Consider the following 27,242-nt stretch of genomic DNA (forward strand, 5'->3'; position numbering starts at 1 on the left):
CATCCCATTCACACAATATTGCAGCAATTTTCTCCACTCTCCACCCACCCACTCACCTCCCCCCACCACCTCTCAAAAAACACTCAGCACCATTCTAAGAATCTTTGCCAATGCCACTCGATAATCAGTTGTTTGAAGAGGGATGATGACTCTACCCCTCCCCCTTGCATCCCCTCCTCCCACCGGCACCATCCTACACCTGTGTAGGGGCCCCAACAACCCCACTGCCTTGTGGGCGTCTCGGGAGAGACCAAGGCTAAGGGAGTAAACCCTAACAGAAAATCCGGAGCGGAACCCCGTAGGCGGTCATGTGTCACCTTTGGCATGTTTCCGGCAGTTCCTGCAGCCATACTGGTGCCAAACGTCGTGTCCTGCACTCCTTTGGACCCCATCAGAAAGGCCGAGAGGGGGGTTTTGACGACTGGGCAACTCTCAACCTCCATAAATTTGCCCAGGCATGCGCCATGGAGAGGTCACTCCATAGTTGCCTCACAGCGACTGAAACAACACGGAAGGCAGCAGTTACGGGTTATAAGTCCAGATAAATTGGCGTAGAAACTGGGCGCCACGGGTTGCCTTTGTCGGTGGGAGAGGTCATTGCACCTCACTGGACAGCTACCGCCCGCCTCAAACCGGGCAGCCCCCGGTCAATAAGGTTCTGTCCCGCCACAGTCTGCCTGCTTCAATGGGTGCTTGGAGCTCAGGGTCATTGCCCGAAAGGTGGACTGATACACCGCACCAAACAACATGAAAAAAGGAAAGAAGGTACCAGCCCTTCGCTTTGCAAGCTGGAACGTCAGAACTATGTGTCCTGGCCTGTCGGAAGACCTTACACAAATCAACGATTCTCGGAAGACCGCCATCATTAACAACGAGCTCAGTAGACTCAATGTGGACATTGCAGCACTTCAGGAGACTCGCCTCCCCGCGAGTGGCTCTCTAGCAGAGCAAGACTACACCTTCTTCTGGCAGGGCAGGGATCCTGAAGAACCAAGACAGCATGGAGTGGGCTTCGCCATCAGAAACTCCTTGCTCAGCATGATAGAGCCTCCCTCAAATGGCTCGGAACGCATACTGTCCATCCGACTGCTCACCACCTCTGGTCCAGTACACCTACTCAGCATCTATGCTCCAACACTCTGTTCCGCACCTGAAGCTAAAGACCAGTTCTATGAACAACTCCATAACATCATTAGCAGCATCCCCAACACCGAACACCTATTCCTGCTGGGGGACTTTAATGCCAGGGTTGGGGCCGACCATGACTCATGGCCCTCCTGCCTTGGGCGCTATGGCGTTGGAAGGATGAATGAGAACGGGCAGAGACTGCTTGAGTTGTGTACCTATCATAACCTCTGCATCACCAACTCGTTCTTTCACACTAAACCCTGTCACCAGGTTTCATGGAGGCACCCAAGATCACGTCGTTGGCACCAGCTAGACCTCATTGTCACAAGGCGAGCCGCCTTAAACAGTGTTCAAATCACACGCAGCTTCCACAGTGCGGACTGCGACACCGACCACTCCCTGGTGTGCAGCAAGGTTAGACTCAGACCAAAGAAGTTGCATCATTCCAAGCAGAAGGGCCACCCGCGCATCAACACGAGCAGAATTTCTCACCCACAGCTGTTACAAAAATTTCTAAATTCACTTGTAACAGCCCTTCAAAACACTCCCACAGGGGATGCTGAGACCAAGTGGGCCCACATCAGAGACGCCATCTATGAGTCAGCTTTGACCACCTACGGCAAAAGTGCGAAGAGAAATGCAGACTGGTTTCAATCTCATAATGAAGAGCTGGAACCTGTCATAGCCGCTAAGCGCATTGCACTTTTGAACTACAAGAAAGCCCCCAGCGATTTAACATCCGCAGCACTTAAAGCAGCCAGAAGTACTGCACAAAGAACAGCTAGGCGTTGCGCAAACGACTACTGGCAACACCTATGCAGTCATATTCAGCTGGCCTCAGACACCGGAAACATCAGAGGAATGTATGATGGCATGAAGAGAGCTCTTGGGCCAACCATCAAGAAGATCACCCCCCTCAAATCTAAATCGGGGGACATAATCACTGACCAACGCAAACAGATGGACCGCTGGGTTGAGCACTACCTAGAACTGTACTCCAGGGAGAATGCTGTCACTGAGACTGCCCTCAATGCAGCCCAGCCTCTACCAGTCATGGATGAGCTGGACATACAGCCAACCAAATCGGAACTCAGTGATGCCATTGATTCCCTAGCCAGCGGAAAAGCCCCTGGGAAGGACAGCATTACCCCTGAAATAATCAAGAGTGCCAAGCCTGCTATACTCTCAGCACTACATGAACTGCTATGCCTGTGCTGGGACGAGGGAGCAGTACCCCAGGACATGCGCGATGCCAACATCATCACCCTCTATAAAAACAAAGGTGACCGCGGTGACTGCAACAACTACCGTGGAATCTCCCTGCTCAGCATAGTGGGGAAAGTCTTTGCTCGAGTCGCTCTGAACAGGCTCCAGAAGCTGGCCGAGCGCGTCTACCCTGAGGCACAGTGTGGCTTTCGTGCAGAGAGATCGACTATTGACATGCTGTTCTCCCTTCGTCAGATACAGGAGAAATGCCGTGAACAACAGATGCCCCTCTACATTGCTTTCATTGATCTCACCAAAGCCTTTGACCTCGTCAGCAGACGTGGTCTCTTCAGACTACTAGAAAAGATCGGATGTCCACCAAAGCTACTAAGTATCATCACCTCATTCCATGACAATATGAAAGGCACAATTCAACATGGTGGCTCCTCATCAGAGCCCTTTCCTATCCTGAGTGGTGTGAAACAGGGCTGTGTTCTCGCACCCACACTTTTTGGGATTTTCTTCTCCCTGCTGCTTTCACATGCGTTCAAATCCTCTGAAGAAGGAATTTTCCTCCACACAAGATCAGGGGGCAGGTTGTTCAACCTTGCCCGTCTAAGAGCGAAGTCCAAAGTACGGAAAGTCCTCATCAGAGAACTCCTCTTTGCTGACGATGCTGCTTTAACATCTCACACTGAAGAATGCCTGCAGAGTCTCATCGACAGGTTTGCGTCTGCCTGCAATGAATTTGGCCTAACCATCAGCCTCAAGAAAACGAACATCATGGGGCAGGATGTCAGAAATGCTCCATCAATATTGGCGACCACGCTCTGGAAGTGGTTCAAGAGTTCACCTACCTAGGCTCAACTATCACCAGTAACCTGTCTCTAGATGCAGAAATCAACAAGCGCATGGGTAAGGCTTCCACTGCTATGTTCAGACTGGCCAAGAGAGTGTGGGAAAATGGCGCACTGACACGGAACACAAAAGTCCGAGTGTATCAGGCCTGTGTCCTCAGTACCTTGCTCTACGGCAGCGAGGCCTGGACAACGTATGCCAGCCAAGAGCGACGTCTCAATTCATTCCATCTTCGCTGCCTTCGGAGAATACTTGGCATCAGGTGGCAGGACTATATCTCCAACACAGAAGTCCTTGAAGCGGCCAACATCCCCAGCTTATACACACTACTGAGTCAGCGGCGCTTGAGATGGCTTGGCCATGTGAGCCGCATGGAAGATGGCAGGATCCCCAAAGACACATTGTACAGCGAGCTCGCCACTGGTATCAGACCCACCGGCCGTCCATGTCTCTGTTATAAAGACGTCTGCAAACGCGACATGAAATCGTGTGACATTGATCACAAGTCGTGGGAGTCAGTTGCCAGCATTCGCCAGAGCTGGCGGGCAGCCATAAAGACAGGGCTAAATTGTGGCGAGTCGAAGAGACTTAGTAGTTGGCAGGAAAAAAGACAGAGGCGCAAGGGGAGAGCCAACTGTGCACCAGCCCCAACAAACAAATTTCTCTGCAGCACCTGTGGAAGAGCCTGTCACTCCAGAATTGGCCTTTATAGCCACTCCAGGCGCTGCTTCACAAACCACTGACCACCTCCAGGCGCGTATCCATTGTCTCTCGAGATAAGGAGGCCCAAAAGAAAGAAAAAGAAAGATGACTGAAGATGACTTATCACTGAATTCCCTTCCCTATGGGCTATGACCAGATTTCCCACGCAAAATCCATGCCCATCCTCAACTGGCTGAGCAGTTGATGATGTTTGTATAGCATGCCAAACAGCAGAAGCAGCATGCAATACATAGAGCTAAGCTCTACAACAACCAACAGATCAGATCAAAGCTCTGCTGTCCTGTCATATCCAATCATGAATGGCAGTGGAAAATAAAACAACTAACCAGAGGAGGAGGCTCCACAAATATCCTCATCCTCAATGATGGAGGAGCCCAGCACATCAGTGCTAAAGAAAAGGCTGAAGTATTTGCGGCCATCTTCAGCCAGAAGTGCCCAGTGGATAATCCATCTCGACCTCCTCCCGAGGTCCCCAGCGCCACAGATGCCAGTCTTCAGCCAATTCAATTCACCCCATGTGATATCAAGAAATAGCTGAAGGCACTGGATACTGCAAAGGCTATGGGTCTTAACAGCACTCCAACTGTAGTACTGAAGACTTGTGCTGCAGAACTAGCCGTGCCCCTAGCCAGGCTTTTCCAGTACAGCTACAACTACCCGACAATGTGGAAAATTGCCCAGGTATGTCCTGTCTACAAAAGCAGGACAAATCCAAAGTGGCCATTTACCACCCCATCAATCTACTCTTGATCATCAGCAAATTGATGGAAGGCATCGTCAACAGTGCTATCAAGCAGCACTTGCTCAGCAATAACCTGCTCATTATGTTCAGTTTGGGTTCCACCAGGGCCACTCGGCTCCTAACCTCATTACAGCCTGGTCCAAATATGGACAAAAGAGCTGAACTTAAGAAGTGAGGTGAGTGTGATTGCTCTTGATATCAAGGAAGCATTCGACGGAGTGTGGCATCAAGGAATCCTGGCCAAATTGAAGTCAATGGGAATCAGGGGAAAACTTTCCACTGGTTGGAGTTATACCTAGCACAAACAAGGATGGTTGTGGTTGTTGGTGGCCAACCATCTCAGCTGCAGGCAATTGCTGCAGGAGTTCCTCAGGGTAGTGTCCTAGGCGCCACCAACTTCAGCTGCTTCATCAATGACCTTCACTCCATCATAAGGTCAGAGGTGGGGATGTTTGTTGATGACTGTACTCCTCAGATACTGAAGCAATCTATGTCCATATGCTGCAAGACCTGGACAACATTCAGCCTTGGGCTGATAAGTGGCAAGCAACATTCACACCACTCAAGTGCCAGTCAATGACCATCTCCAGCAAGAGAGAATCTAACCATCTCCCTTTAACTTTCAAAAGCATTACCAGCGCTGAACTCCCCACTATCAACATTCTGGGGGTGGGGGGTTACCATTGACCAGAAACTGAACTGGAGCAGCCATATAAATACTGTGGCTACAAGAGCAGTTGAGGCTGGAAATTCTGCGATGAGTAACCCACCTCCTGACTCCCCAAAGCCTGTCCACCATCTACAAGGCACAAGTCAAGAGTGTGATGGAATACTCTCCACTTGCCTGGATGAGTTCAGCTCCAACAACACTCAGGAAGCTCAACACAATCCAGGACAAAGCAACCCGCTTGATCGGCAACCCATCACGACCTTAAATATTCGCTTCCTCCATCACCAGCACATAGTGACAGCAGTGTGTACCATGAACAAGATGCACTGCAGCAACTCATCAGGCCTCCTTCGACAGCACCTTCCAAAGCTCTACCACCTGGAAGGACAAGGGCAGCGTGGGAACACCACGCAACACCCTGCCAATTCCCCTCCAAGCCATACACCATCTTGACTTGGAAATGTATAGACGGTCCTTCACTGTCGCTGGATCAAAATCCTGGAACTCCCTCCCTAACAGCACAGTGGGTGTACCTATACTAGATGGACTGCAGAGTATTTCTTTAACAGTGAGAGATTAGGAAGTGTTAATGTTCAAAGGGACCTGGGTGTCCTTGCTCATAAGTCATTGAAAGCTAACGTGCTGATGCAGCAAGCAATTAGGAAGGAAAATGGTATGTTGGCCTTTATTGCTACAGGACTTAAGTACAGGAGTAAAGAAGTCTCGCTGCAATTGTATAGAGCCTTGGTGAGACAGCACCTGGAATACTGCGTACAGTTTTGGGCGTCGTACCTGAGGAAGGATACTTGCCATAGAGGGAGTGCAACAAAGGCTCACCAGACTGATCCCTGGGATGGCGGGATTGCCCTATGAGGAGAAATTGAGGAGTCTGGGCCTATATTCTCTACAGTGTAGATGAATGAGAGGTGATCTCATTGAAGCATACAAAATTCTTACAGGGCTCGAAAGGGTAGATGCAGGAAGAATGTTTCCCTTAGCTGGGGGAGTCTAGAGCCAGGGGACACAGTCTCAGAATAAAAGGTAGGTCATTTAGGACAGAAATAAGGAGGAATTTCTTCACTCAGAGGCTGGTGAATTTTTGGAATTCTCTACCCCATAGGGCTGTGGAGGCTCAGTCATTGGGCATATTCAAGACAGATACCGATAGATTTCTAGACATTAAATATATCAAGGAATATGGGGATAGTGCGGAAAAATGGCACTGAGATGGAAGATCAGCCATGATCTGGTTGAATAGCGGAGCAGGCTCGAGGTGCCAAATGGCCTACTCCGTCTCCTATTTCCTATGTTCAAGAAACCAGATCACCACCACCTTCTCATTGGCAATTAGGGATGGGTAACAAATGCTGGCCTTGCTAGTAATGCCCACATCCCATGAAACAAATAAAAATAAAAGGCTATTAGATATGGCAAAAAGTAGTCAGACATTACATTCTCAAAATCTATGGGTTAGTGTGTTAATTTGGGCATGACAGATAAGGACAGAATGGGCTGATCAATGGTCTTCTCATGGTTGACTAACTGGCTCACGTCCATTCTTAAAGCTGGCACCTGAATGGTCACTTGGGCAACAATGAACAGCACCACTTGAGGAAAAAAATGCAAAGAAGAAAAAAATCTGACTTCAACTCACCTGAGCAGCAATGGCCCTGGCTGTTTTACTGTTGTCTCCAGTCATAAGAACCACTTCCAGCCCCATACTGTTCAGTGTGTAGACAGCCAGATTTGCTTCTGGCTTCACAGTATCTGCAATTGCTATCATTCCACACAGTACCCCTGTTTTTTTTTTAAAAAGCAAACAGAATAGTGAAATAAATACTGTGGCAGGCTTCCGGGTTGCTTGGTGGCTTGTGTGGGGGGAGGTGGGGTCAGGCGTGGAGGGTGGGGGTGACACAGAACTGTTTTAAAGCTTGATGTTACAATAATAAACGTGACTGTGCTTGACTTCTGATATAGTTTTTTGTACCTGTCTGGCATTGCTGATTGGCCGTCCATTTATAGAAACCCCTCAGCTGTCAATTACATTGATTTCAAATGCTGATCAGCAATGCCAGTTTAATGCCAGGGCGGCATGCTGAAAATTTACCCAAGACTTGCAAGGGACATAGGTCAACAGGCAAGAGCAGACCTCTATTATGTTGGCCAAGTGGTGATAATTCCTGTGCGAGTCTAAAAAGCAAAATCACGCGATTTGAACAGCTAGAGTATCACAGTCAAACACAACCCTTTCGACAGTAGACTTCCACACAGATGCACTTTCCTGTTTCCATACCAGGGTTGACTACTTCTGATTGAAGTGGGAAATTGCTCATGTTCTTACCATCCACAGCGACGAGTATCGCTGTATGTCCCTGGCTTTCATGTTCTATCATGCAACTGTCCACATCTTTACTGACATGTAGACCATTCCTCTTCATCCATTCACGATTTCCAATCAGTATCGAAAAGATCTGTGATTTCCCTGAACCTGTGTCAGAGCACATTGAAACACTAAACTGATCTGCAAAAAATATAAGTAATGAACAGAGTACCAATTTATTCTCGCTGTCACTGCTGCACAGCAATGTTTCCAGAAAATGTGAATTCATTACTTCAATGAATTCAATAATAGAAAACTGATGAAATAGTGAGGCAATGAATCAAAATACACTGGTAATATTTTTTTCCCAGGAACAGAAATAGGACAGGCACCCATTCTGTACAGTGTAACCCTCAGTATGTCAAGAAATTCAATGTTTGAGATAAAATAAAAACATGTTCATTATAACTAGTGTTACAAAAGTGCTTTCATTAAAAACATTTTTTTTTTTTTTTGAGGATTTGTGTTAAAACTGAAAAGATTCCATGGATGCTTTTTTTTTTAAACAAACTCACTGAAAAGACACTCGAGATGTTGTTTGAAAACTGCCTGTGCCGGAAGTCGTGTGCTTTGGGCTCAGTAAACAACAGAACCCTTGGTGACCTGGGGAAAAACGGCTAGAGAGAAGCCACACGTCAAGGTTTCTGGAGGTCAGGAGGTTGACTCTCTTGTTTGGAGTTTGGACATGGTTTTCAGTTTAGTTGGATGTGAACTGTTTGAAGACAGTTGGTGTTTTTCCAGCTGAGGAAAAAGGAACCACGCAGCTCACCTTTTTCTCTACCGCTTTGAAGAAATCCTGCAAAGATCCAGTGTGGGAGAACTGAAATCCCTGGTGCTGCATAGCTCCCGAGAAGCTGGAAAAAAATCCTGTGATTCAAGCGTGTGCTGGCGGAAATCCCTGATGCCACATTTCTCCTAGAAAGCCTACTAAAATAATTCTCGACTTGTCCAGAACGGACTGCTTCTGAAACAATCCTAATGACCTGTATCCAATTACCCGGAAGCCAGATCAAAAAAAGGACAACTTGACATCCTTTCATATCTTCTCTTTTTTTCCCCATCAAGAATTAGCAAGTATTTGGCCAAAGTAGTCTTTTTTGTTTGCAACAGACCTCTACAGACAGAATTTCTATATTTTGTCCAGTCTGTGTGTGTAATTGGGGAAGTTAAACTGGGAACTTTCATACTTCAATCTGTGTTAATGCTTTGCTTCATATAAACTGATAGTTTTGTTGTTTATTAGATTAGATTAGAGATACAGCACTGAAACAGGCCCTTCGGCCCAACGAGTCTGTGCCGACCATCAACCACCCATTTATACTAATCCTACACTAATTTATAATGGTCAATTTACCTACCAACCTGCAAGTCTTTTGGCTTGTGGGAGGAAACCGGAGCACCCGGAGAAAACCCACGCAGACACAGGGAGAACTTGCAAACTGCACACAGGCAGTACCCAGAATCGAACCCGGGTCCCTGGAGCTGAGAGGCTGCGGTGCTAACCACTGCGCCACTGTGCCGCCCTATTAAAGAAACCCGGTTGGTTATTTTGTTATCCCAGAATAAAATACGATTGGCTATATCTGTAACCAGGTCAACATTTAAATATATGCTGTGACCTGTGGAGAAGTGGAACTAGAAAAGACAGTGCACTCCTCCCGCCTTGGTTGTAACATTTAGGTAAATAGTAACAAATATCAAAGTGCAAGGACTAGTCACAAATGGTTCAGAGATGACATTATGCACCACAAAACATCAAAGCTTTTGATCTACGACTCCAATCTTGACTATGACTAAGTTTAAGCAGTTTCCAGCTAGCTGCTAGCAAGTACCCATTTACTGTCTTTCACAAAGAGGAACTGCTAGACTTCTGCCTGACATTTACCACAATAATGTGCAAATCAACAGGAAGTCACGCTCTGGGGGCAGATAGTCGACATCTCACCACCTGTCATGCTTTATTGCAATATAATAGGCAGAAAAAGCCACTTACTTTCAGACTGGGCCTCATTGATTAATGGATGCAATGAACCATCGCCGCAGCCTTTCTCATTGATCTGTATCAGCACCATGTTCTGCTCGACCTCAGGATTCTTTTTGTTTAGCAGTGATTCAATATTGGAGACTTTGCACATGATGCCACAGCCAGCAACGGCTTGAAAATCTGAACATGAGCCAAGCACATCTGAACCTAGTTCCTGAATTGGGAAAAATAAAGTTTTTTTAAAAAAAAACTTTGTCAGTAACTGTCCCCATCACTTTGCTTCTTGTTATCCTTTTATATATTTTCCTTTCTTCCTTCTGTAGGTCATAAGTGTGTGCAACATGAAGAAACCCACAGGACAGGTAATCAGCCATCCAAAGTTTGGAAACTGCTGCACTGTGTACAACTATTAAAGAGGTTTGCATAACTGTCCCAGGTAACCATGACACCCTTCCACGATTGCCTGCTTTCAGATCCAGTTCTGTACAAGACTTGAGCAATTGTTGTATATAGGTACAAAACATCACTTCAGTATCTTATGCGTAATTCCTACCAATAAATGACAGTTTTGATATTTCCAATTATGCCCCGAAAAAATGGGGTAATGCCACAAAATAGCAGGATGCATCAAGCTACACTGTGGCCATAGGCTGATACTGACTACAATTACACAGTCACAAAGTGTTTTTTCAAACTGGCAGTATCTTTGTGCCAAATGCAACGATCTGTTTGGTCAGAGTCTGGGCTGACATATCTGTGATAGTTCTATACTGTCAGAATTCACTTTTTCATGCTTGTTACAATGATCCCAGTCCTCATCTTCACTCTGGCACTGATAAAGTACTAGTTACTAGATTAAACATTTCAGCACCATATCTGTCCTGTACAACGTTCAAGTGGAAAATAGTGTGAACTTTGGTTTTTTTTTCTCACTACATTCCACTATTTCTTTCAGATCCTGTTTTCAGTAATCTTACTGTTGTGGCACATGCATAGGTCTTGCATATGTAATAAGATCACTTGGCTTTAGAAAACCCATGGAGGTGGCAGAGAGGGCATGAGAGAAATATGGCACCTGCCAATGATTGAGAGTCAAATTCAAAGTTTCCAAATTCTACTGGCATAAAGTTCTCTCTATTTCAGGGAGGGTGGAAAAGAGAATGAAATTTCTCAAACATAAAAATATTCATCCATATGAAAACATTGACATCATCTACAACATTGCAGACAATAAAAGCAAAGCAATCTTAAGGCAGAACACCATTTATAACCTGCTGATTCCTCTGGCTTTTGAACAGGAAAACCAGAGACTTGCAATCAGCTGTCAAATGACAGAGAAAAATGGATAATTCAGAGGGTATTTCCAAGGGGATTGAGACTAACTGTCTTCAGAATCTTTTTACAGCAACTGGACCTTGTGGTCTGAAATGAACTTAGTTCCGCCTTAGCAAAACAATACATTAAAGTGGTCAAAAAAAAATGTATCCTCCAACTTCTTGAGAGCAATTCTATTGGAGAACTGCCAATACTCAAATTTAAAGTCCACCAGAGGGAGCCCTAATATCTACTACTGCAAAGGGGGCCAGTAATTTCTTTCAAGTCATACACATCTGGACATCTGGAACCAGCGCTGCCCACAAAAAAAATGTCAACAATTGCACAAGAAAATAATGGGAAAAATTAATTGTAAGCTGCCATCTCATGGTGCGTTAGAACATGGGCTCATCTGACACCTCCCCCACAGAAAAGTAATATGGAGGGAGATAACCTTCTCACCCTATAGAGTCATTATGCGCTAGTCACTTGATAATGTAACATCTTCAATTAAAAATCCTGCATAAATATACAAAGGACGTATGAGTTACACGTTGTAATCCACTGAATAGCTAACATGGCATACTTTAACAATGAAACTTGAGCAATTTATTGGTGCCATTTTTACAAAAAGATGCAATACATCCTTGGTGCACCCTCTATCCAGTTTTTCTCCTCAGTATATTTTACTTTTGGCTTTTTTTGCAACGAGACACAAGCTTTTTCCAAAAGGAACAGAATGGATTTTATTCTGTGAACTGGAGCGATAATGGGTTTTTATTTCACTGCTTATTACAAACTATGGTGTATCCTCCATGTACAGTGCGCACCCAGTTATCACTATCTAGCAGAGATGCTCTCGCATCGTCAGCCTTTTCTGATGGTTAACCTGGCCAAAGGCTGAAAGTAATGCTAGAAGAGGTAGCAGCTACCTCCTTTAGAAAGCCATCATGACAGACAGCTAGACTCCAGAGCTCTGGTGGATTTTTGCATCACCAGTTAAGAAAAACGATTGTGCGATATAAAGGGGGGCCCAGTGACAAGGAACATGAAAATACATGTTTCATGGCTACTCTGCTCACCTCCTGATCTGAACTGTGCCGAGCATAGAATTTCCCAGCAGAGGAGGACTTTTCCCAGTTTTTGGGCAGCTGGTCTGAAGAGATTTAAATTGCTCTGGGATGTGCACCAACCATACTTCATCCCATTATTTTATTCCCCTTTGAATAAACAGGGGAAAACCTTTGAACCAAAGTACTACCCTTAAATTTTCTTTTGGCTTTAGTTTATGATTTTGCACCCTTCCCCACCCCACCCCAGACCATTCCCCCTTCTGTATTGCTAGCTTCTAAGATATATTTTATACTCGAAGAATTCTCCCAGCCCCAAACTACAGTAACTACACGACACTAGTTTTTCCAATTGATTTCTGACAAAAAAAACAATTTGATCGCAAATTTACTCATCATGAAACGACAATAACAGAAAAAGGAAGCGGATCATACCTGTTTACAGTACTTGGTTACTGCCACACCCAATGGATGTTCACTGTTCGTTTCTGCGGTGCCAACAATGGCCAACAGCTTCATCTGAGATATGTAACTACTCTCTGACAGCATCTTCAGGTTCATTACTCTGGGTGTTCCATGAGTGATTGTTCCAGTTTTATCAAAAACTACTGTATTAATCTGAAGATGATAGGAATATTATTCTACTGAAACATCAATTCAGTACAGTACAGATCAATCCACTTAACTGTCTTAAACTTCAGAATACTCAGTCTACGAAGCTGGTTTTGATTTTGCAAGAGGAGTTTTCAGAGCTATATTAACCAGAAAACCGAACCTAGCACACAAAGTAAATTCGCTACCGGAGACGAATATCAAAGCAGAGGACTGGCATGAAGAAGTCAATTAAATTAAGCTTTTTTTGTCGGGTAATTGCAAACAGAAAGAAAAAGTAAACTCTATGCTACCTTCCCATTTTTCTCCCAGGCCACACATCAGGCTGAACAAAGGCTGAACATTCTAGGCCTCTTCTCATTAGAAAGGAGAAGGATGAGGGGTGACATGATAGAGGTTTATAAGATGATCAGGGGAATAGATAGGGTAGACAGTCAGAAACTTTTTCCCCGGGTGGAGCAAAGCGTTACAAGGGGTCATAAATTTAAGGTGAAGGGTGGGAGATATAAGGGGGATGTCAGGGGAAGGTTCTTTACCCAGAGAGTGGTCGAGGCATGGAATGCCTTGCCCGGGGAAGTTGTTGAGTCAGAAACTTTAGGGACTTTCAAAAGGCTTTTGGATAGGTATATGGATAAAGGAGAATGATGGGGTATAGATTAAATTGTCCTTGACAGAGGACAAAGGATCGGCACAACATTGTGGGCCGAAGGGCCTGTTCTGTGCTGTATGTTCTATGTTCTATGTTCTATAATTGTGGTTAAAATGGAGTCAATCTCTAGAAAGTCTATTGGGGATGGGCTAGATAGACTGAAGGTAACGTGATTTGTAGGCTGAAGCATGTTGAATTACAGAAAACTATAAACTTTTTTCAATTTTCCCTTAGCGATAATAGTACTGAACAGAAACCAGTTTCACTATTATGCTCAAACTTTGTGGGGTGCTTGAAATAGCAGCATTAAAACATTCCAAAACCACTACAATGGAACTCAATAATTCAAACTGAAACAGGAACATCTTGGTTATATTTTACCGTAGCAAACAGCTCCTTGACATAGGCAATCTTATTCAGTTCACCAAGAAACAGCTTCTGTCCATAAACTTGGTCATCCAAAACTCTGCAGCCTGTGTCCTAAACTTGTGCAAAGTACCATTCAGCCATCACCCCTGTGCTTGCTGACTTACATTGGCTCCCAGCCAATGACATGATTTAAAAATGTTCATCCTGGTTTGTACATTGCTCCACGTCCTCCCTAGCTCGACAATCTTCTCCAGCCCCAGACCCCCCCCCAAAATGTCTGCGCCCATCTAATTATGGTCTCTTGAGCATCCCAATTTTAATTTCTCCACCATTGCTGGCTGTGTCTTCAGCTGCCTGGGCCCTAGCACTGAAATTAGATCCCTAAACCTCTCTGCCTCTCTATCTCCATTTCTAAAAACCACCTTTGACCAAGCTTTTGTCCATCGACCTTAATACCACCCATGTGGCGGTGTCAAATTGTGCTTTCTAATGCTCCTGTGAAGCGCCATGGGACATTTTATGATGTTAAAAGGTATGTAACACTACAAGAACTACAAGAAAGCCCCCAGCGAGTTAACATCCGTAGCTCTTAAAGCAGCCAGAAGCACTGCACAAAGAACAGCCAGGCGCTGCGCAAACGACTGGCAATACCTATGCAGTCATATTCAGCTGGCCTCAGACACCGGAAACATCAGAGGAATGTATGATGGCATTAAGAGAGCCCTTGGGCCAACCATCAAGAAGATCGCCCCCCTCAAATCTAAATCAGGGGACATAATCACTGACCAACGCAAACAAATGGACCGCTGGGTTGAGCACTACCTAGAACTGTACTCCAGGGAGAATGTTGTCACTGAGACTGCCCTCAATGCAGCCCAGCCTCGACTAGTCATGGATGAGCTGGACATACAGCCAACCAAATTGGAACTCAGTGATGCCATTGATTCTCTAGCCAGCGGAAAAGCCCCTGGGAAGGACAGCATTACCCCTGAAATAATCAAGAGTGCCAAGCCTGCTATACTTTCAGCACTACATGAACTGCTCTGCCTGTGCTGGGACGAGGGAGCAGTACCTCAGGACATGCGCGATGCCAATATCATCACCCTCTATAAAAACAAAGGTGACCGCGGTGACTGCAACAACTACCGTGGAATCTCCCTGCTCAGCATAGTGGGGAAAGTCTTTGCTCGAGTCGCTCTAAACAGGCTCCAGAAGCTGGCCGAGCGCGTCTACCCTGAGGCACAGTGTGGCTTTCGTGCAGAGAGATCGACCGTCGACATGCTGTTCTCCCTTTGTCAGATACAGGAGAAATGCCGCGAACAACAGATGCCCCTCTACATTGCTTTCATTGATCTCACCAAAGCCTTTGACCTCGTCAGCAGATGTGGTCTCTTCAGACTACTAGAAAAGATCGGATTTCCACCAAAGCTACTAAGTATCATCACCTCATTCCATGACAATATGAAAGGCACAATTCAACATGGTGGCTCCTCATCAGACCCCTTTCCTATCCTGAGTGGTGTGAAACAGGGCTGTGTTCTCGCACCCACACTTTTTGGGATTTTCTTCTCCCTGCTGCTTTCACATGCGTTCAAGTCCTTGAAGAAGGAATTTTCCTCCATACAAGATCAGGGGTCAGGTTGTTCAACCTTGCCCGTCTAAGAGCGAAGTCCAAAGTACGGAAAGTCCTCATCAGGGAACTCCTCTTTGCTGACGATGCTGCTTTAACATCTCACACTGAAAAGTGTCTGCAAAGTCTCATCGACAGGTTTGCGGCTGCCTGCAATGAATTTGGCCTAACAATCAGCCTCAAGAAAACGAACATCATGGGGCAGGACGTCAGAAATGCTCCATCTATCAATATTGGCGACCACGCTCTGGAAGTGGTTCAAGAGTTCACCTACCTAGGCTCAACTATCACCAGTAACCTGTCTCTAGATACAGAAATCAACAAGCGCATGGGAAAGGCTTCTACTGCTATGTCCAGACTGGCCAAGAGAGGGTGGGAAAATGGCGCACTGACACGGAACACAAAAGTCTGAGTGTATCAAGCCTGTGTCCTCAGTACCTTGCTCTATGGCAGCGAGGCCTGGACAACGTATGTCAGCCAAGAGCGACGTCTCAATTCATTCCATCTTCGCTGCCTCCGGAGAATACTTGGCATCAGGTGGCAGGACCGTATCTCCAACACAGAAGTCCTCCAGGCGGCCAACATCCCCAGCTTATAGACACTACTGAGTCAGCGGCGCTTGAGATGGCTTGGCCATGTGAGCCGCATGGAAGATGGCAGGATCCCCAAAGACACATTGTACAGCGAGCTCGCCACTGGTATCAGACCCACCATGTCTCCGCTTTAAAGACGTCTGCAAACGCAACATGAAGTCCTGTGACATTGATCACAAGTTGTGGGAGTCAGTTGCCAGCGTTCGCCAGAGCTGGCAGGCAGCCATAAAGGCGGGGCTAAAGCGTGGCGAGTCGAAGAGACTTAGCAGTTGGCAGGAAAAAAGACAGATGCGCAAGGAGAGAGCCAACTGTGTAACAGCCCCGACAAACAAATTTTTCTGCAGCACCTGTGGAAGAGTCTGTTACTCTAGAATTGGCCTTTACAGCCACTCCAGACGCTGCTCCACAAACCACTGACCACCTTCAGGCGCTTACCCATTGTCTCTCGAGACAAGGAGGCCAAAGAGAACAAAAACCTATATTTATGTAGCACATCAGGGATGCATTGCATCAGTGTTGTGATATTTTCTCTTCTGACTTCATGGAATTACGGAGGAAAAGTATTTGCACTGATCCAATTGATTGATAATTATTTTAAAACGTCCTCTTTTAAAACAGTTCCTTTCCCCGCTGCTCTTTCTAGGTTCCTGTCTATCAGTTGTTGTTTATAATATGCAGAGCTAAAATTTATTGGAGACTTGTACTCTATTTCTGGAAAAAACAGTGCTAGATCAGGCGTCACAGTAAACAGCAATGGACAACAGTTTCCAGCAGGAAAGTCTCATGATTTAACAACTGATATTAGCTTATATACAAAACAATTATCTAGCATTTGTCCTGACTTACAAGGGCTTTATAGCTATGTATTGCACCTACCTTATGTGCCATCTCCAATGGTTCCCCTCCTTTAATTAGAATGCCATTCTGTGCACCTACTCCAGTACCCACCATTACTGCGGTAGGCGTTGCCAATCCCAATGCGCAGGGGCACGCAATGCAAAGTACAGTGATAGATGCTTGGAATGCAAAGCGCACAATCACCTCAGGTTGTGACAAGCTTTTGTTGTAACCCTAAGCATAAAACAGGTAAATCAGTATCAGTGACAGTGTCAAGAAAACACTATATGCCAAATGAGAAAAAATAACTAATTGGTTGGAAACTTACATTACACTTTTAATGGAGAAAACACTACAGTTAAACTTTTTTACAAACTGGCAGCCAAGATGGCCACCGCAATTTGCACCTGAAATACCTCACATTCCAGAAGATCGAATTGGAGACACAAGTCTAACAAGAAGCCCAGCCAGGACAATGTTTTGGCTAACTGAGTAGGTTATCCAGATCACCCTCATTAGTGAGACATTCAAAGCCAGCTTGAGGCATTCATGAATGGACACATCCATCCAGGGGGTTAAACACTGACAATACCACTTGAGGGGGGCTTTGGGCTTTTAGACTCTTGGACCTCATTAAAAACAAAGAAGCTTGAGAGAACCATGTGACCATCTTCCCAGGCTATGTATTTAAGTTTCATTTATTCTGGACTTTAACCCAACCATAAAACCTACTTTCCACTCTGTAATCTATTTATGCGTGTGAAATTCTTGTGTAAATGTGTTTGTGAATGTGTAGCGTATTTTATTATTTTTAAATTGGGTTTGATTGTTAAGTATAATAAACTCACCTCTTTCTTGTTTAAACTCAAGAAAACCTGTCTGAGTGGTTCTTTCACGAAAGTGGGGGAATCTCGAACTAGGGGACATAGTTACAGAATAAGGGGACACTCTTAAAACGGAGATGTGAAGGAACTTCTTCTCTCAGAGGGTAGTGAATGTCTGGAATTCTCCACCCCAGAGAGTTGTGGAGGCTAGATCACTGAAAGTATTTAAAGAGGAGGTAGACAGATTTTTGAAATATTGGGAGTTGAGGGCTATGGGGAGCTGGCACGAAAGAAGAGTTAAGTCTGGGGCAGATCAGCCATGATCTTATTGAATGGCAGGGCAGGTTTGAGGGGCCGAATGGCCTACTCCTGCTCCTATTTCTTAGGTTCTTATGATCACATTAAAGGTAAACGGTCAAAACACTCACTGTGGTGGTAAGCCACTGTTTAAAAAGTAATAAACCCGGTTGCGGTCAAATAAGAGAAAGGGCATAACAGACAGGTATAACCTCAACAAGCACTGTTTGGGCTTTGATTTGAGAAAAAGGGACAGTGCTGCAAAGGTAAATGATAGTTATTTTGGAACATGGTTGTTTGTAAAAAAAAAAAGCCTCGATTTTGGTGATTAGTAATTTTTTTTTAAATAAAAAGAGAGCTGTTTGGTGCATTTCTGTTCCCAGTCTAATTTTCCAGGTTTAAATTAACTACTAATGAAATACTTGCTACTGCCCCTGGATGTTGGTGCACTGGAATGTTCTTCTGCATCAACCTCATACTGGAACCTCCCCACTAGATTTCACACCGTGATCTCAAATTTACCCAGCATATAAAAGACTGAATGGTATAATGATCAGGTCAGCAGGCAGCTACAATGATCTCAGCACAGTAGCCAGTGACCATCATGAGGTAGGAATCGTTCACTTTGAGAATGGTTTACAAGATAGGACGGCACAGTGGCGCAGTGGTTAGCACCGCAGCCTCACAGCTCCAGCGACCCGGGTTCAATTCTGGGTACTGCCTGTGTGGAGTTTGCAAGTTCTCCCTGTGTCTGCGTGGGTTTCCTCCGGGTGCTCCGGTTTCCTCCCACATGCCAAAAGTCTTCCAGGTTGATAGGTAAATTGGCCATTAGCAATTGCCCCTAGTATAGGTAGGTGGTAGGGAAATATAGGGACAGGTGGGGATGTGGTAGGAATATGGAATTAGTGTAGGATTAGTATAACTGGGTGGCTGATGGTCGGCACAGACTCGGTGGGCCGAAGGGCCTGTTTCAGTGCTGTATCTCTAAATTAAAAAAAGAGATATAAATGAGGAAAGCTACTTCCTAATCAAAGAATCCTGCAGTGCCCCATCATCACAGCATGTATCTGTTTCTTACGTGATTCCAATGTTTTTTCCCTTTACTATCCTGTTCAAAAGTTAATTCATTGTACTGATCCCTCTCTATGTAAAGGTGAACCTTATGATATGTGAGAATTTTCCTTTTCCTTGTGTAAATCGGTCTCCTGGTCAAACTATCACAGTTCAGTTTGTAACAGTATTCCAGATCTATCTTTTCTATACAATGTTTTCTCCTATGTAGCTCCAATTTGTGGCTCTTGCTTGGTCTTCAGCTGCCCCTCCTAGTTTGGCATCATCTACAAAACTGACTAGTTTGTATTAATCTTCTGAATCAGAGTACTTGTGAAAATTAGAAACAGTACAGGCTCCAACACAGAACCCGTGGGCACCGTACTCAGTATTTTCTCCCCCATTCTGACATAAAGCCTCTTAAATACCCACTGCTTCCTACCACTAAGACCATTTAATAGCAATCTCCAACTTCGATTTGAACCCTCGATCCTTTGTAGCAGGTTTGTGCAGTACTGTGTCAATTGCTTTTGCAAGTCAAGCCATACAACCATCTAGGTCAGGGGTCTGCAACCTGAGGCTGTTGAACTTGCAGCTCCCAATCTTTTCCAGTTGGATTACATTGACGTGAAAAAGCCTAAAAATTTAGTAAAGAAAAGTAAGAGCTGTGTTTTTATTGTGGGGATAAAAAGCTAATCATTATGCTGTGCTTTCCGGTTTCAAATGATTTGAACAAAAGAAACACCATTGTGCTTTAAATAATCCTGTTTTAGTGGTATAGCTACAGCATGGTTATAGATAATGCCTTTGGTTCGAGGAATAGGTTGTATGGTTGCGACCATTATTGTTTAGAAAACAGCAAAGATAATAAATTATTCTGAATGTGCTATTAGAAGCTTTTTTTAAATTACGAGAATCAATACCCGAAAAAAACTTAATTCTACGCATCTTAAAGTTTCTTTAAAGAAGTCTTTAGTGACAAAATTCTAGTGAAAGAAAAGTCAAAAGTCTAAATTCTGAGTTAGGTCTATTTTAATTGTTTTTTTTCCTATTGATCCATAACTTCAATACATTTTTTTATCGTGTATGCAAATTATGCATTCTACCAGAGACACGGCAATTTGCCATGTATTTGGTTTAGAAATGCTGAATTTTCATCTTGTGGCTCTAATAGTTTTTATTTTAGGCAATTTTTTTTTTTTTATAAAGACTCTTCAGGTAAAAAAGGTTGCTGATTCCTGATTTAGGGCTTTCCACAGTTGATTTGCGATGTCACTTCTTAATAAAATTCAAGGAAGTTGATCAGGCGAGATCTTCTCCTTTTGAATCCATGTTGGCTGCTGTTTATTGGCCTATTGAACAGATAACCTTCAAATTTACCTCCAATCTGTAATGCTCTGGGCCTTTGAGAATGGAATCAGTCTACATGGCACCAATCTAGCAGCACCTCACCAGTGTTCAATAACTCCCTTTTAATGATGATTCGTAGAATTAATCACCTGGGACGTCCTGATGAGTCAGTCTCCATTACACATTGCCATTATCAGCTAAATCATCAGGACTAACCGTAGATGTACATCTAAAAAAATGTTCACACTATCTAACTGCTCAGAACCAAAACACATCACCAAATGATCAACATCCATCAACATCCTGGTGGATAGCACTTAACAAAAACTTAACTGGACCAGCCATATAAATGCTATGGCTACAATAGCTGGTTAGAGGCTCGGAATTCTTCAGCGAGTAACTCACCTCCTGATTCCCCAAAGTCTGTCCAACACCGACAAGGAACAAGTCAGGAGTGTGATGGAATACTCTCCACTTGCCTGGATGGGCGCAGTTCCATCAACACTCCATCCACCACCTTAAACATGCACTTCCTCCAACACCTGCACAAAGTGGCAGCAGCGTGTACCATCTACAAGGTGCACTGCAGCAACTTGCCATGCCTCATTCAACAATACCTCCAAGCCCACGGCCCATAACATCCAGAAGGGCTAAGGTAGCAGTCGCATGGGAACACCACCACCTGCAAATTCCCCTCTAATCCACACACCATCCTGACTTGGAACTACATCGCTGTTTCTTCACCGTTGCTGGGTCAAAAACCTGGAACTCCCTTCCTAACAGCACTGTGGGTGTACTACACCAGATAGAATCCAGCGGTCCAAGAAGACAGCTCACCACCACCTTCTCAAGGGCAACTAGGGGTGGGCAACAAATGCTGGGCTTGCCAGTGACGCTCACATCTCATCAAAAAAATGAATCGCCAATGTTCTAATCTTTACTGCTGGTCCGATTTCAAACCCCGCAACCTGTGCTCGTCACCTTTCTGGACATATCATTCTGCTTAAGTGCCAATACTTACAGGGAAGTATTCTTCCACAAGGTCAAAATTGAAAAATCCAATGATAATCCAGGCGATCAGAGCAGCAACAGAAACCCCAACGATGAACGGGACAAAGTATCCGCTCAGCTTATCTGCAAACTGTTGAATGGGGGCCTGAAAAACAAACATTACAAATTGTGGATTCGGTATGAAATTTCAATAGAGCGTTGAGAGAAGTGAATATCCTCTAAACTGGTATAATCTGGGTGGGTGGAAGAGGGAAATCAGGGATGAGACTATTCTGCCAGCTCCTGCCACCAAATTCATAGATTTTCTGGAAGTGACATCAGATGTATAAATCTGTCCAAATATGGATGCAAATATCAGTATTACATAACATGATTATTTTCCAATATTTGTGTCTTACCAACGCTTGACAAAAAGGATGCTCATGTATTCCTGGCAGCAGGTGATGCTTTGGCGATAGGAGTAAGGGAGGATTTAAATTTTAAAAAGCCACCTTGCCTGCCCCAACCAATTACAGAGCAACCAATTCATTAGTTGAACCTGTAAATTCAACATACAATAAAGAAAAAACAAAGAGCAAAATACTGCAGATGCTGGAACTCTGAAATGAGAAAAGAAAGTGCTGGAAATACTCACCAGGTCTGGCAGCAGGTGTGTAGAAAGAAAGAGAGTTAATGTTTGAGGTCTGTAGCCCTTGAAGGGTCACAGACCTGAAACATTAACTCTGTTTCTTTCTACAAAGAAAAAACAAACTTCAGCTGGGACTAATATCATGTTACACTATTGCAAGGCACCATAGGAATATCCCTCTCCCAGCTCCACCTGAAATGTACATAGCTCCAGCATCCACCAAAGTTATGCCAATGAGCTGAATCCCAAGGAAATTGTCTGGAGTCAGCGGTACATGATGGGTAGAAGTCCCACCTTACTGAAACTGCTCCCATTGCGGCAAACAGAAAAATATGCTGCTAGAAGTTCAGCTGCTAGTACACAAGTCTCTGATCACAGAAAAACAAAGAATTTTTCCCCTTTTCTTTTGGAAAACTAAAAAAACCCATTTCCTAAACTATTACAAGGCAGCACAGAGTATTTGTTCTTGAGTTAGCTACTGGGAGATGCAAGAGCGACATTGACAACTTGCACTTCCTGAAGGGCAAGTGGACTCTGCTAGCATCTCCTCTGAACGAGATAACTACCATAAGGAGGGGCATGGCCCTCAGCATGTAGGGACAAACCTGAAACCTAACACACAAACCTGCAACTTCTTCCAAGGTCAGAAAAGTTATCACAAAGACTGTACCTTAGAGGTTTGAGCCTCTTCTACAAGTTTCACAATCTGGGAGAGGGTGGTTTCGGATCCGACATGAGAAGCTTCAATCAGTAAAGCTCCGTGTTGATTAATGGAGCCTGCAATGACACTGTTCCCCACCTTTTTAGTGACTGGCATCGCTTCACCTACAAACAATGCACAAAACAAATGAAACTAAAGTAATATATGTTATTACCAATAGCTCCTTCAGATTTCAAGATTTCTCAGAACACAGGAGGCAGCAGGAATCTCACTGGATGCAGGAATTCTTTAGAGACAGGAAGCAACAGGAATCTGCCAGCTTTCAAATGCAGGATTCATTTTCAAGAGATGCAAGTCTCCTTTACAGAGAGAGATAACACTTTTCTGGATCTTTTCTCTCTTGCTTCAGGCAGGTCAAAGCAAAGATTTCAAATGCCCACCCTTTGTCCAATTCACAGACTTTTTAAAGGGTCCAAGGTGAAAAAAGAACCTTCCTGAGATGGTCACATGTCCAGACACAGTGTCTCCCCCATCACGTAAAAGCTGCTCTGAAGAAAGGTCAAACCCCTGCGGTTTCCTTGAAATTGTTGGCTTTTCTGTCCTTGTACAAATTCAATTTCTTTTCAAAGCACCCATAAAGTTCAACAGTTGTTATGAACTTCCTTTCAAAACATTGCAGGAATTCCAACTATTTGCAGATGTCTTTCACTGAGCAAAATCTTTTTCTCCGTTTTTTAAAAAAAACACACAGAATTCTAAGTTCTGAGTGCAAAAAATAAAACCTTTGTAACAAGTGGTTTACATTTACAAAGGAATACAAACATGAATTATTTACTTTTCCTACTTTCCCTTAATGAGTTATTCATGACATGCCAACCACTAGCCAAAAAGAGGGAGGGCAGATTACCAGCATCCAGCTCTCTGCCAACTGTGAAGAGGTGCAAGACAGCAGCTCAAGATGGCTTTCCCTCCTATCCCCCCTGTGAAGCAGAACTAGCCTCCTTCTGGAGAGCATAGCTATAATTGGGAATGCAATGTAGCAGAGCAAAATTGGGGGAAATCAAGAATGTGAATTCAGGTTCCATAACTTTATAGTGCAATGTAATATAATTCTGTTCATAAATACTACAAACTTTTGCTCAAATGTCTCCACTATTTGTAAACAGATGTCATACAGAGTCAGGCAAGTTGAGTATGAACTCCAGTCAATACTTTAAAGGTGGCAGTCATAATGCTCCTTTTACATTGCTGTGCAGTGGTTTCCAATCTGACTCTGGAACTGCAACGCTGAGGAAATAATGTCACATTGTTTATGCTTATTGCGGCATGGAAAATAACCCATGAAGTCATTTATAAAAAATGCTTGGGGATTGCCAGGACTTGCCAAGTACTTAAACAGTGGATTAAAAAATGTTTTTAGTGTTTCCCTGCACTCCCTGAACAGAGATTTCAATGTTGCCTTTTGATTTACTGACACGGAATCTTATTCTTTCTCTCTTACCAGTAATCAAAGATTCATCAGCCATCGAATGCCCTTCAATCACTCTGCCATCTACAGGGAATTTACCACCTGGGACCACCTTTACAATATCCCCTCGTTGTACTAACTCCACATCAATTTGCTGTTCACTAAGAAGCCATTGCGAGAAAAAGAAAATATGGTATTAGTCAATCACAATTTGCCCAGTGTAAATGGATGAATTGTTCTTGTGCAACAATGGAAGATAATTTAATGTGCATTATACATGTTAATTTTTTTCTTGGAAAAGCTCACACCTTAAAATGGAATGGTCATTGTTTATCTTCACTATAGTTGCCTCAGTGGCCTGCAAAGACATCAGCTTCGCAAGTGCTTCCGATGTCTTGCTCTGCAACAATAAAATGTATCTAATTTTAAAAACAACATAATCAGCTATCCCTTCAAATCGCAAGACAGTGCATATCCAAAACCAGACCAGCTTTATCCAGTGAAGGTAGAGAAGGCCTGATGAGATTAAAATTCCACCAAAATTATTGCAACGAGACTGCTGAATGACACATGGCCTTCAAAATAGTCTATTAATATAGGGCTGTCAAGCTTCAGAAGAAGCTCATCTGTTCAAAAAGAACTTATTTATTGGGTAAATAACCAAAATTCAACTTACTTGGCCATTCTAATTTACATATTCATAATTATGCAATTACAAAATAACATTGGCTATTTTGCTAGATTTCAACAGTGAAAAGGGAATGTACATTAAAAACAAAAGAATTTTATGGGTAGGTCACTAAGCAACAGTGCTGCTGAAATACAGATGTGCCTGCTAAATCACAAGACAAAATTAAAACTCTCACTCCGCCAAGTTCCTGATCTGTTTGGAGTCAGAATGGGCCACTCTTGCAACTCCCAACAGCTGGACCAGAATGATGGAGGCATTTGTAGCTTTTGAAAAAGGGACAAAAACTGGATTCAATATTTTTGGAAAAGCTGAAATACTGTAACTCAGAACACAAATTGACCAATCAAACCCCTTCTTTCACAACCACGTACCACTGACTCTAATATGGAGTCTATCATTGACCTTAATCCACCCATTTAATCTCCCAAGTGAAAGCTGTGTGTAAATGTGTCTGATGCCCAAATGTAAACTGAGAAATCCAGAATATTCCTTCACCCTTGGTTTTCCACTTTTTCGACTATAGGATGCAGACCATTACAGCCAAGTGCTTTCCATAAACAGCATTCCTCCCCAGACACATCTGCAAGCAGTCAATCTGAGCCACCTGTTGGGATGCATGTGAACATGGCCAAGTTCTACGGACAGTGAAGCCACAAACATCCTTGATGGCCTGGGAATTGCTGAACCATACAGACCAAAAGGTCCCACACTTAATTCCATGTCTGAGCTCAGGATGGTACTGACAAGAGCACTGCAATTAGTCACAGTGCCTGGAGGGAAAAATAAACATTGGACAGACTTTGTCATTCTAAAGTCAACAGCAAGAAGCGCTAAAAGTATGCAGGTGGTTTTCAGGTGAAGACAGTTTCAGGCTCAGCTACAACATCACCCCATTTAAAGAGTTTGTCTACACTTAGTCAAAGTTGATTTATCAATGCTGGTCACTCAGATGGGTTACTGGTATTGACCTGTATGTGCAACCATGTAAAAACTAGAATCTGTACCTTCAAGACAGAAGGGACAGGGGAAAAAAAGGAAACGAATAGAAAAAGAAATTGAAGTCACAATATTAATGAAGCTAGTCTTTTCTTTCCTCACCTTAGCTATGTGCTCAAGCCACCGCCCCAAACCAATGAAGACAAACAACATCGGAGGTGTATCGAAGAAGGTTATAGGGTTCACTTTAGCCTTTTCCAACACAGCAATTCCCAGAATGACACAGGAGTACAAGAAAGCAACAGTTGTAGCTAGGACTATCAGCACATCCATATTGGCAGTTTTGTGTTTGAGTGCCTTGTACGCTTGGATATAGAAGTACCATCCACCTACAAACTGAAAGAACCACTGGTTAAAAAAAGTACATCTTGACAATTTCAGAATGCAAAGCAACAAAATATATAGAACATTCTCAGCATTCACTTTGCAATGCACCCCTTTCATTAACATTTCCCCCAATCAAAATCCATTTAGAGCAAAGGTGTGGCAAATGTAAACAGTCAGTCACTCGAGCGGTCAGGATCAGGCATTGTGCTGCTGTGCTTAAATTAACCATATGCCAAGACTGGCACACTCAGCTGAAATGACTGAAAACCTGAGAGACTATTTATCACGAGCAAGAAGCCACAGCTGTCTCCAACAGGTGCAGGTTTTTTCAGAGAAGTTGGTAAGAGAGGATCATATTTAAGGAGCTGAAACCTCATCTAGTTTTGCCTCTTCACATTTAGTAAATTAGAAAGGCAGTTGCTTTATAGCTCTGCAGAACAAAGAAAGAATTGCATTGATAGAGCCTTTTACAACCTCAGGATGACCCAAAGCACTTTACAGCCAACTAAGTACTTTTGAAGTGTAGACACTGCTGTTAGAAGAACATAAGAAATAGGAGGAGTACATCATTTGACCCTTCGAGCCTGCTTTGCCATTCAAGATGATCCTTGGCTGATCTTCTACCACAATTCTACCTTCCTGCTCTATCCCCATATCCCTTATTATCCAAAAATCTAACTGACCTCTGTCTTGAATATACTCAACCATAGAGCATCCACAGCTCTCTGGTGTAGAGAATTCCAACAGTTCACGACCTTTGGAGTGAAGAAATTTCTCCTCATCTCAGTCTGAAATAGCTGACCCTTTATTCTGAGACTTGGACCAATGTTCTAGATTCCTCAGTCAAGAGAAACCTTTTTTTAGCATCTACTCTATCAAGCCTCTCATTCTTCTAAACTCCAGGAAAAATAAGTCGTCTATTCAATCGCTCCTAGTCATAGAGTTATACAGCACAGAAACAGGACCTTTGATCCATCGTGTCTGTGCCGGCCATCAAGCCGGCACACAGGATATCCTCATAGGATAATCATAGGACAATCCTCATATTCCAGGAACCAGTCTAGTGAACTTTCATTGCATCCCTTCTAGGGCAATTATGTCCTTATCCAGGTAAGGAGACCAGTACTCCAGATGTGGCATCATCAATGCCCTGTATAAGTGCAGCAAGACTTCT

The 27,242-nt window shown here is 43.8% G+C and overlaps 1 protein-coding gene across 3 annotated transcripts in view; it reads right to left on the bottom strand.

Annotated features, from left to right (window-relative positions):
• atp7a (ATPase copper transporting alpha) overlaps positions 1-27,242 on the bottom strand; it is an 85,886-nt gene that overhangs the window by 6,477 nt on the left and 52,167 nt on the right. For 2 of the 3 annotated variants that reach the window (XM_068047326.1, XM_068047324.1), the window contains exons 10-19: positions 25,844-26,077; positions 24,363-24,454; positions 24,088-24,215; positions 22,596-22,750; positions 21,308-21,442; positions 16,805-16,999; positions 12,511-12,693; positions 9,701-9,905; positions 7,669-7,848; positions 6,982-7,124 (exon numbers count right to left, since the gene is read on the bottom strand). In XM_068047326.1, the coding sequence (XP_067903427.1) occupies positions 6,982-7,124; positions 7,669-7,848; positions 9,701-9,905; positions 12,511-12,693; positions 16,805-16,999; positions 21,308-21,442; positions 22,596-22,750; positions 24,088-24,215; positions 24,363-24,454; positions 25,844-26,077 (1,650 nt within the window). The remainder of the gene's footprint in view (positions 1-6,981; positions 7,125-7,668; positions 7,849-9,700; positions 9,906-12,510; positions 12,694-16,804; positions 17,000-21,307; positions 21,443-22,595; positions 22,751-24,087; positions 24,216-24,362; positions 24,455-25,843; positions 26,078-27,242) is intronic. The other variant, XM_068047325.1, reaches the window with a different exon arrangement.

The sequence above is a fragment of the Heterodontus francisci genome, chromosome 15 (assembly GCF_036365525.1).
Source record: "Heterodontus francisci isolate sHetFra1 chromosome 15, sHetFra1.hap1, whole genome shotgun sequence".
Lineage (NCBI taxonomy): Eukaryota > Metazoa > Chordata > Chondrichthyes > Heterodontiformes > Heterodontidae > Heterodontus > Heterodontus francisci.